This window comes from Paralichthys olivaceus, chromosome 24 (assembly GCF_024713975.1).
Source record: "Paralichthys olivaceus isolate ysfri-2021 chromosome 24, ASM2471397v2, whole genome shotgun sequence".
NCBI lineage: Eukaryota > Metazoa > Chordata > Actinopteri > Pleuronectiformes > Paralichthyidae > Paralichthys > Paralichthys olivaceus.
The window spans coordinates 14,191,682-14,203,695 of record NC_091116.1 but is presented as its reverse complement, the minus strand read 5'-3'; the positions used below and the strand labels follow the sequence as shown (position 1 = coordinate 14,203,695).

The following is a 12,014-nucleotide window of genomic DNA, read 5'->3' as shown; positions in this document are numbered from 1 at the left end:
CCAGTAGAGTTCCTCTTCAGGTTCATGGTCCCTGAGGAAACTCCCCGAGCTTCTGAGTCAGAACCTTCAGACCTGTGAGACACTGGAGGTTCATCAGTCTCACACTCCAAGAAACTGGGATCAGATTTAAACCTCTGGTTGGAAACGCTCTGTCACAGTGAAGCGTCTCTGAGGCCCCCCCGACAGCTCCGACCTCGGGGCCCCAGGAGACACTGACCTTTCTCCTGAATTAGCTGGACGGAGATGAGCGGACCTGTGTGAGCTGGGTCAATGTGAAACCTCACGACAAATGAATCAGGAGTTCAGAAGTAGAAATGAGAGATTTGAAACACCTGAAACAGACAAACGATGGTTGAGAGAGGAAAGTGAGGAGACGAGAACATGTGGAGTTAAATACAGACGACAACTCGTCCGCTCAGATTCGAATGCTGCGACGCCACCGACAATAAAAGCTTCAAGTCATCAGAGCGACATGAATCTTCAGTCCCCATGTTTTAGTTTTCATGCAGGAAACTTTTGGTTGCTGTGAGAACGTCTCGGTGAGATCAGGGATCTGAAGGAGCTCGTCCTCCTCTGCGTCCTCGTGTCTCCTCATTGAAAAGCAGGTGATGGACGATCACGACTCAACAAGAGGAGACGCCGTGTGTGAGTCTGAAGGTTTGGAATGTTTACCAGCCGCTCGCCGCTCGCCGTGAACCCATTCAATCCAAACACATTACCCACAAACACCACGACAACTCTGTCGTCCACTTCCTCCACCCCCTTCCTCCATTTTCTTTATTGTATGAGCAACTTGCCGACCGAGCCAATTAGCCAAAGGGTGAGGAGGAGGGCGAGGGGGGCGGGGCCGTCGGCAGGCAGATTCATCCCTGCTCTAGGAGCCGCCGGCCGCCGGCGAGCGGGAGCAGAGCGGAGCCGGTGAGCACGGACGGAGTCACGCATGTGGAGAGCGTTATTTATTTCTTCATTATTAAAATAAGGGGGGGGGGGGGGGGGGGGTAATCTGATGACTCAGGCATAAAGAATGTGCATTTAGTTTGTGCTCTTAGCTCGCATTAGCATAACCTCGCCGCGATGACAAAGAATGAATGGCCCGGTGATTGGCTCGTGTCAGCCGGCTTAATGTCAACAGTAAATTGGAGGGCTTGTTAGGCGAGCGGGGGGGACGCGGTGACGGGCAGCGGCGAGCAGTCATGTACAAAATAATGTCTATTAGGACTAATTTAATCAAGGCCTCCCTTTTACAGATGAATTAGAATGTAGGGGCCAATTATTTTTCAACGTTTGCACTGGCACTGCCTGTCAGGGGGAGTGTGTGTGTCACTGTGTGTGTGTCACTGTGTGTGTGTCACTGTGTGTGTGTTGTTGAAAACGCAGTCCGTGGGGCCGACTCGTATCAGCAGGGGCTGCAGATAATGGCGAGGAGATGATGGCGGGCGGGATCAGCTAGTTAACCGATGCAGATGAAATGGAGCTCGGGTCAGACCACACACACACACACACACACACACACACACACGCACACACGCACGCACGCACGCACACACGCACACACACACACACACACACACGCACACACACAGTCTGTTTCTGTTTATCTTAAAAACATTAAAAAGACGTCGTCTCGTCTCGAGTGTTTCTGTGTCTCCGTCTCACCGACACTTAGAATCACACGTCAGCGTCTCAGACGTTTTGATTCAAACGTCTTTCAGGATCTTTTATCTTCACTCACGGCGTCGTTAGAAAATGTGTCACTGACTCTGTGACTGAAGACGATTCCGTCTTTAACCGACGTCAAACCTGAGCCACAGATTCATGAAACTCATTCTGAAGACAAAACTAAAACAAACTGAATTAATTCATGAGACAGAAACTGATCGGTGAACAATTTCAATCTGGAAATGTTTGATTTCTCATTTTCAATCAAATCTGGAGCCGAGGTTTAGTTTCAACAACACACACACACACACACACACACACACACACACACACACACACACACACACACACACGTGTTTGATAACGATGAACGAGACTTTAAATCGTCCTGTGTCACCGCCCGTTAACGATGTCTCCTCCCTGATGGACGCCTCTGATGTGACATGTGTCCATCTCACATCGCACCAGTCCAATCTGTGTTAGCATCACACACTCAGGGGGTGTGTGTGTGTGTGTGTGTGTGTGTGTGTGTGTGATCAGTTTGGTTTTATGGGGTTCGAGGCCTCCCCCTCCTTCCCCCACCATTCCCTCTGACCCTGGGGGGCAATTATCTTGTGATGTGGGCCCCCTGCCCGCCCTCTCCTCCCGCTTGCCCCATCTGCTCCCCTGAGCCCAATCCCGTTGTGGTGTTGCGGCGCTCGCCGCACCTGCACCCCGGCCCAGATTAAAAGCCCCTGGTCTAATTTTAAATCTGTTAGCGCTGGCCTTTTCTTGGGGGGAACAAGACTAATCTGTTCCCATAAAGGGCCCTTACCCCGTCCCTCCGCTGGCTCCCAGCTCCCACTGACCTGCTGCTGAATTATTACTGGCCGAGCATTCGTCATGTGGGGCTCGATGTTAAGTGCGTGGCGGTGAGGCGGCGGCGGCGGCGATACTCAGCCCTGCTCATCCTTTAGCCGCCCTCGCTCCTGCTCATTTCTCTGCTGTCTAATTAAGGTGTGACGTCTCAGTACCTACAAATCTCCACCTCCTCCCATTGTTCACGCAGCACAACGACCCGACACCATCCCCGCTCGACTCAGCGCCTCCTCCAGGCGCCACCTCCTCCAGACGCCACGTCCCCCAGGCGGGTGTCCACTGACACATCGGGGACATTTTACATCGGGGACAAGTGAAAATGAAACAAGCACAATCCTACATTGGACTGAACAGCAGTTCTCACAGTGAGATAAAAAGATGAACCTGAAGTTAAATCAGATGAAAATCTCTGGATGTGACTCGTCTGTGACTCGTCTGTGACTCGTCTGTGACTCGTCTGTGACTCTCAGAGGAACTCCCATGATTCCCTCTGTTTTCCCAGGACTGGATAGTTTCTGGTCGCAGCAGAAGAACCGAGCGTTAACGCAGGAAGTCAGAGTGTGAGAACACAAACAGGCCGGGATGCTGACCCTCTGCGACAGACCGCCAAAGGTCAGTGTTTGGCATGAGCAGGGGAGGGGCTCGAGCACGCGGGACGCCCAGGGGACGGAGGCGCACGGCCGCCAACCACCTCCTCAGTCCGGTGGCCAGGAGGCGGGATTAGCAGCACTGTCACTTGCTGTCCGCTCAGGCCCGTTAACGCAGCCTGAGCGGCCTCGGGTGCTGGTGTTGACGTGCCACTCGACAGATAATTAAAACAATGAGCTGTGGCCGGACGCAGGGCGCCGCGGCGGAGCCGGCCGAGCCCGTGGGTGCTCCACGACGGGCAGAGCGCCCAAACTTAGCAGCCCCTTCAGCGGCGGCATCAGCTGGGGCGCGGCACCGGGCGCCCGTGCCAGCTGAGGTGATGACGGCTGACCGCGGGCAGCCGAGGGTTAATGGGAGCGTTTAGAGGACGGCCAGTCTTTTTGTGGCTGGTACCAGGAGACAAACACTCGGATCCCCGTGGCAGCGCGGAGCTGGCACGGTCGGTGTTCGTCCACACTGTGGAGCCACGATGTCCCCCGTCCTCACACTGCGGGGGACGTCAACAAGTATCTGTCCTCATCATGAAGCATCGTGCTGCTGAGCGGGCGTGGCAGCACATTGTATCTGCAGTGATGAGCTCCGGCCCTAAAACGATTAGCGGCGACAGAACTCGCCCTCGCCCAGTGTCTGACGGTAATGAGACCTGGAGCGGCCGTCGCTGTGGGCAGACGGACGGCGAGGACGATGAACGGGGATTCAAACCAGAGGAAGAGGGGGAGATAAAGAGATGATGACAACAGTTGGAGAAGGCGAGGCCCTGTCACATATCTCATTGGACGGGGGAGGCGCCGGGGAGGCGAGGTGCGATCTCTCCCAACATAATTCCTCCCTCCGGTCCGAGCGGGAAGTCGACGGGGGGAGGGAGGAGAAAAAAATGTTTAAGAAATGCACCTCCTTTTCCTTCAAATTTCACTTTCCACTATATTTCTCTTCCCTTTCTATCTATCTTCCATCCTTCTCCCTCCATCCCTCCTTCTCCTCCTCCATCTATCCATCTCTCCACCCCCCCCCAAACCTCCAAACAGGACCTAATTGGGAGGCGAGAGTGGGGGGGCCAGACCTTGACAGACAGGAGGTCAGTGTAATTGCTGCTGGCCATATTTAACATTAAGATAATCAGGCCATTAATTACCCTTTGGATCATTAAATCAGCCACTTGCAAAATGAAATTTCGGCCTCTATTACTCACTTGAGAGACCACGAGGGGGAGGGCATTTTTTCATCCATCAGCCCCCCCCCTCTTTCCCACACTTGTTCTCTGCAGGTCTCAGTGGACGTGACTTCAGCCCAGATTCATGGTTCAGATTAATAAGTAAATAAATAACGGCCTGACTCTAGAAACTGATTCCAGACACGATCCGAACGTGTCCGGAGATTCAGCCGACGAGGCTCCAGATGATTTTACTCTGTGTAACATTCAACGTTCGCTGTTTGTAAAGAAGAATAAAACACTCCCTGAACCGCTCCGTCATCTCGAATGAACCCTGATGAGAAGGAGGCGTCGCTGAGAAACACACAGGTCGTGATGCTCGGCTGTTGTGTATCTGTGTCTGCGTGAGTGTAAACCTGTCGTCTCTCAGGCTGATGGGTAATTTAAGAGAAACCTCAGTGACACAGCTTCAACACATTATTTCACGGAGCGTCACTGACACGGCATGAAGCTGCAATAAACCCTGACACGCACACACACGCTCACACACACACACTCACACACACGCTCACACACACACACACACACACACACACACACACACACACACACACACACACACGGGTGAGACAGAAACGACTCAAGGACAAGATGAAAACACATTTTCTCTGAAGCTTCACGTAGATTCTGTTTCCTTGATTTAACCAGAATTTAAATCTCATTTCAACAATCACGCACATGAACACATGAACATATGAACACATGAACACATGAACACATGAACACGTCAGTTAATTACACATTATAGAGCCTGAATCTTAAAATATCATGAATGTGACGTCTTATTCGTTAGAAAGAAAAACCTCCTCAGTGTCATTATTGAAGAAGATTCGTTTCTCTGCAGAATCTAAATCTGCTTCAAACTGAATTTTCTTACACATGTAAAATATTTTTGTCTTTTCTTTCAATAGATTATGTATGTGTGTATATAAAGATATATAAATAAATATATATATATATTTATATATGAACAGTCTTGATGGTTGAAACTAGAAGTACAATAACAACACAAAAACATATTTATTCTTCGAAGCTCCTTCAGTCACTTCAGCTGAAAATGAACGATGACGTTCGTGTTATTTTCTTTCAGCAAAGATCAGGTGAACTTTACTTCATCTTTGATCCATGTTTGGTTCCAGTCTCAGTTATCACACGAATATTAACCATAAATAAAACTGTCGATGGATTTTAACACGGACGAAATCTAAAAACGCAGGTTTGAAACCCGAGTTTGAAAAAAGAGGACGGAGGAGTCGACAAAGAGAAGGAGACGAGGATCGAGGGATGATGGGAGGAAGAGAGAAAGGAGGGATTTATGGAGGGGAAACGACAAACGGCGAGCTACTTAAGGAATGGACTGATAAATACTGTGGACAGGACGGAGAGCGGGGGAGAGAGATGGAGGAGCAGCGGAGCGTCGCGGGTTAATTGAGATAATATTGACCTCCTTCTCTAATCTCCTCGGGGGAAACAGGCCTCACATTCATAAATAAATAGGAACATGAGCAACAATAAAAGCATTAGTGCTGTGACGGAGGAGGGCTAATGGCACGTCAATACTGTGTGTGTGTGTGTGTGTGTGTGTGTGTGTGTGTGGTTTCCACGTCCTCGTACGTTCACATTCTGACCACAGGACGGTTTATTTGAGTGAAACCATCAAAACAGCAACATTAACTGATTTTATTTTCATCTCCTCTGAACACGTTTTATTCCCTTTGCTTCATAAATGAATGTTTCCTTCATTAAAGCTGCTGTTAAATTAGATTTGTGACGCCCGTTTGATTCCGCTCACGCTGCGGAGAATAACACAACCTCCAGTCTGAATAAATCTGCAGTGATGTCGTTTAAATACCTGAACATGTCGGAAATATTCCACTGATGAGGGAAAATACTGCGTCTCTATATTTGACATTTTCTACTTTTACTCTCCTTCAGAGTCCAGAGGGAAATAAAAACATTTTTCATTTTCATCTAACAATTAAACTGGTTCAATTAAAGATTCACAAATTTATTTCTTTATATAATCTGATGAGCAAATAAAATTAAAAACATAGAACTTTTTACGTTTAATTTAATTTATGTGTTAAACAACATGTCGATCGTTTTTTTCCTTTAAAACATTTAAAACACCAACAAAACATTTTCTGTTCGTTTTTATTCTGTTGATTTAATTTGGATCTTTATTGTTTTTACGTTTGACTCAAAAATCTCCTACTTCATAAATACTCCTTTGTGTATAATGAGTAGTAATATTCATACACTGGATATTATGGAGTACACGTTATATTTATTATTCCTCAGGATTATATTTAATCTAAAATAAGTGGTTTTAATTTGAAAAGTCCCTGCTCAGGACTTTTATTTTTTAAATCACTTTCGCTTCGATGAAAGTTCTTTGTCACTGAGAGAAGATTTAATATTTGTGTGTTTGCATGTATCTGTGTGTGTGTGTGTGTGTGTGTGTGTGTGTGTCGGGGGGGTCATGTGGGGAGTAATTATAAGGTGCTTCTGTTGACTAATGAGCGGTGGGGGGGTGAGTGCAGGGGGAGGACGGGGAAGTCGATCTTTATGCGGACGGCAGTCAGCTCTAATTTGTTATGATGGCTGCTGCAGCGGCCGATAATTACACAACACACACACACACTCAGGTACACACTGATCAACGGCACGCGAAAGTTCAGGCATTTGTTACTAACACACACACACACACACACACACACACACACACACACACACACACACACACACACACACACACCAACATCCTCTATGAACCCTGTCTCTACTTCTGAAACACTGCCCCCTGTCTGCAGCAGGAAACCTAACTTCCTGGCGCCGTGGCGTCCACCTGTGTGTGCGTTTCCTACCTGCTGGCGTCCGGCCCGGGTTTGAGGCGTCCCTGAGCGTTGGCCTCCCACACGCTGTTGGCGAGCTCGTTGCCGATGGCCGACATGACCTTGATGAGCTCCAGCGGCCACTCGTCCAGGTCCAGAGAGCGGACCCTGGACAGGTGGGTGCCCAGGTTCCTGTGGATGCCCGAGCACTCGATGCAGATCAGGGCGCCGAGGTTCAGACTCGCCCAGTCGGGGTCTGGAGGAGAACGACGGACACGACGAAGCATCAGAACAAAGCACCGATGTTTACATGCTTTTAATTTCATGGAGATAAAACCCTGTTCATAGAATCAGCTGAGTCTCACTCTGAGCTTCACAGTCGGCACAGTGACCGTTTCCTCGGATGCTTCTGATGGACTGAAGCGCCATCGCCTCCGACTGGCTGGTCAGACGAGACTGAGGGAGACAAACACACAACGCAGACACCGTCCTGTTACGTCTCTACAAACACGACAACACCTGAACACTGCTGAAGAAAGAGTGAGTCAGAGTTCAGACGCAGCGTTAAACATGTGGCTGATGTTGAACACACAACACAGACACACACACTCGTGTCCTACAGGTGCAGACGTTGGACAGATGTGAGTCTGAGCGTCTGAACCCAGTGACAGAGGAAGGAAAGAATAACACAGCAAACAAATAGAATGGGGGAGGGGAGGGGGGGGTGGCCGGCGTTTTAGGTGGGACGTGTGTGTGTGTGTGTGTGTGTGTGTGTGTGTGTGTGTAAAAGGCTGAGAGCCTGAGGCGTAAACACGGCGTCTGAGCCGAGTCGCCGGCTGCACGTTCAGGTGGAAAATGGCAACGCTGAGGCTGAAGTGAAGAACAGTAATTGGTATTTGTAATTATGTGTGTGTGTGTGTGTTGATAATAATAATACATATGAGCAGGAAGCCTCCTCCTCTTATGTACGAGGTGAGGAGTGGGACTTCGGGGGTCGGAGCGTCGCTCACCTTGTTCTTGCTGCTCTCACACGACTGCAGACTGGCCAGGATCTGACTCTCGATCACCTGCACCCAGGCGTCTCGCTCCTCGTACGACGTGGCCTCAAAGTGCCACGTCTGCCCCGTCAGCGACACGATGGTGAACTCGAAGTTCTCCTCTTGTTCTGTGGGAAACAGGAAACTGTCGTGAGCGGAGACTGGAGGCTCGGAGCGGTGGGAGCCTCCGCAGCATCCGTGTTGTTGAGGAGACACATTGATTTAAGAACGAGCGACGTCACAAACACAGAAACTCTTTCACTCGGACTTTAGGTTCAAACTGAAGCTTCATGTGACGACACCTGTTCTCCTGCTGACCTGCGTGACCCCGCCCCCTGAAGCCAGGATGTCACCCAAATTACGGGCCCCTGCGTGTCCCCCCCACCCCCCCACCCCCCCGAGGGCCCAACAAACCCTCTGCTGTCCCGTCAGTGGGAGAGGTCAGTCATTACAATCAGGAGCAGCTGCAGGGGGACATGTGGATCTATTACCCAGAAGCCCTCAGAGGTTAATGGGCCAATCAGGAATCAATTAAGATTCAAAGAAATGTGTCCGAACACAGAACGTCTGATGAGAGGAGGAGTCTTCTTCACAGTTTAGCTCCACCACATTTGGAAACTGTTTGTGGGAAGTGGAGGTGAAGGGGGGGGGGGGGGGGGGGGGGGGGGCACGGTGTCATCACTAAACAACTTGTGTTTACGATTAGAGCCATGAGGAGGAGGAGGAGGAGGAGGAGGTGTCTCAGAGGATAACTCTGGATCCTCCAGTCTCCTCACAGTGTCAGGAGGTGTCTTCAGCGTGAAGAGGTTGCAACATGGTGGGAGGAGGCTCCTCACACTCCTCACGCTGAGCTCAGTAATCATTCATGACACTTGAGCCGAGTGTTTCTGGGAGCAGCGGTTTCATGACGTGTTCCGGGCGCGAGGCAGAGAAAAGATGAGGTCTAATCAGTCGGAGAGCGGTCACGGCCGGCCCGCGAGGGAGCGACCATTTGCGCTTCCTCAGCTCCAGTCATTTGGCTAATTGGGAGCGTCTCAGAGCAGCGGAGCTGAAGTTCCCCTCTGGCTGGGATCGGGATAATCAATGGCCTCGTCCCAGGAGAGGACGGACGGAAGGTGAGGGAAGAAGGAAAAGCCCTGAGGCCAGACGGCGGCTGAAGAGATTGAAAACACCTTCACCGGCCAAAGTTTCCTTTGCTGGAGAAACGTGGGATCATTTCCACGTCTCTGCTGCTTCAGGCTCCTGACGAGCTCCTGACGAGCTCCTGACGAGCTCCGGCCCACGAGTTCATTAAAACCACTGTTCACCAGGACTAGTTAACGGCTCAAGGTTAAACCAGACTTTAGTTCTAACGGGAACGTGGAGATATTTACAGAAACACAAGCAGTGACTGACGGTAGTTTCCTCTACGTTCATTTACCACGTGATGCGTCACCAGCCCCTCCTCCATCTTTACTCTGCGGACGCTCATTCAACAATCTGATGTTTATGATTCATCAAGTTTAGACTCAAACTAGTTTCAAAGACTTGAACTTGTCATCAACAGATCCAGAATCTGTCCCGACCTCTGACCTGACGATCGCAGATCCAGGTGAAGACCTGCAGCTCTTGTTAAAAGTTACTCGTGCGTCGCTGCAGCGTCTCAGAAATCCAAGATGTCTGTGACCTCAACTGATCCGTCAACTGATCAAAGTGCGACAGAAGCTCCTGCTGGTTCAAGGATTTCTTTCTCTCCGTCCTGCGTCCTCACTGAATTACTCAAGTGTTTGACGGAGGCCACAGATTAGAACGGTACGAAATGTGTGTAATGAAGGACAAAGTGTAGATGGAGCAGAAAGTGAGGTGAGTGTTCTCGGTCTCCTGGGTCTGCACCGGCTGCGTCTTCGCTCTGAACAACGACCCACCCACCGAGCTCGAGCTGAGCCCTGCAGGGTCAAGAGCAGCAATCCCATCATAATTAAATTCCCATGATTCTCTGTTTCCAGCGGGGAGGGCTGTTTGGCTGCTTGACAATTATGGAAACCAACAATCCAGAAAGGGCCGGCCTCTCTGCGGCGTAAATTAAAAGCTGTTTCTGGATTTAAATGCTGCGTGCTGACCCAGCGCGCCGCAGCGGCTAATGAATAAAATGAGGGGGGCATTAGGCTGTGCAACCAGAGAGCCCCTCCCACCACGAGTCAGACTGAGAACCCCCCCACCTGAGCCTCAAGCGTTAAAATGCTCAATGTGATCTCACGTGAAGAGACGGGATCGTGGTTAAAGCCGAGAACGACACTTTTAGATTCTCCTCCTTTAGATTCTCCTCTTTCTCCTCTTTTAGATTCTCCTCTTTTAGATTCTCCTCTTTCAGATTCTCCTCCTTTAGATTCTCCTCTTTTAGATTCTCCTCTTTTAGATTCTCCTCTTTCAGATTCTCCTCTTTTAGATTCTCCTCTTTCTCCTCTTTCAGATTCTCCTCGTTTACATTCTACTCTTTCAGATTCTCCTCTTTTAGATTCTCCTCTTTCAGATTCTCTCGTCGGTGGAAACCAAACAACAAGAGAACGAACACTGGACTGAAATGTTTGAGAGTTGATTGTTAATCCAGAGAATTTCTGGAAAGATGAGACGTGAAACGGATGAAAGAAGCAAAAGAAGCTGGTAAAGTAAACTTTAACATCTGGAGTAAAGACACTATCAGATACTAGGACTCTGCATATCGGTGAGAAGTGAGAACCAAAACATACTGATAATATCAAATATAAAATCACAATACATCAACATAACTTTACAGAGACTTCCTTTGACGCTACACGAGCAGAAATCACTTGTTCACCGCTCAACACTTCGAAGTGACCGGCTCCAGAGCAGCTGAGAGGAGGTGAACTGTTCATGAGACTTTGACGTCAGGGTCGTGGTTTAGGTCAAACTGGAGAATTATGGGTAGTTGAAGAAAGATGTTCATGAGAAACACGTCGATGTTGATGGGTGATGATCTGAAAACACTCCAGATAAGATGTGACATGTTTTCTTTAAGATTCAGTCGGTGATTTCTCTGCACGCTCTCGACCACCTGAACCTGCTCAGCGTCCGCTCGACTAAACGTATGCATGAGAGTACAGGCGCTCACACAAACACACGCCGCCGCCGCCGTGTTGGTAATTACTGCCGGCGCTCTCGGCTACAGTGCGCGACATTCACACAGATAGAGGTGACGCCGAGGCAATTTGTGAACTCTGACACCGGCAACCTTTAACGGCACAAACAGAACAAACCAAATATACAGCATTTACAAGACGGGGGGGGGGGGGGGCATGCATACAGGCCCATCACCCAGGGTGTGAGGTGTCGACACCGCCCAGCGGGGGGGGGGGGGGGGGGGGGGGGGTGTGACAGGCAGGACGGTGGGTGCAATGAGAGGGGAGGCGTGAGGGAGACAAAAGGGGGCCTCGGGAAACACAAATTAAAAGCCTTAAATGTCAGCGCACACAGTATTGCTCTGCGACACAGGTCATTACTCCTCGTATTATTCGCAGCCTTTTACAACATTAATAACCTGGACTCTCCCAAGTCTCACGGAAACATGGACGTCTCCAGGAAGGAGCCGTGACGGAGACAGGACACGTGGACCCGCTCGTACGGTAACAGCACCGGTACAACGCACGCTTCCCGGTGTCTGCTGCCCGCAGGCCGGGTGCGTTTGTTCGGTCGTACCCTCACGGGTGAGGAGGGCGGGGCGCGGGGAGGCACAGGTCGGGGGATTTGGGCCGGGAGGAGACGATTCATTGT

General features: G+C 50.0%; 1 protein-coding gene across 9 annotated transcripts in view; it reads right to left on the bottom strand.

Moving 5' to 3' along the window:
* agap1 (ArfGAP with GTPase domain, ankyrin repeat and PH domain 1) overlaps window positions 1-12,014 on the bottom strand; it is an 85,221-nt gene that overhangs the window by 7,988 nt on the left and 65,219 nt on the right. For all 9 annotated transcript variants that reach the window (XM_069521247.1, XM_069521248.1, XM_069521249.1 and 6 more), the window contains 3 exons: window positions 8,220-8,374; window positions 7,575-7,665; window positions 7,243-7,465 (listed from right to left, as the gene is read on the bottom strand). In XM_069521247.1, the coding sequence (XP_069377348.1) occupies window positions 7,243-7,465; window positions 7,575-7,665; window positions 8,220-8,374 (469 nt within the window). The remainder of the gene's footprint in view (window positions 1-7,242; window positions 7,466-7,574; window positions 7,666-8,219; window positions 8,375-12,014) is intronic.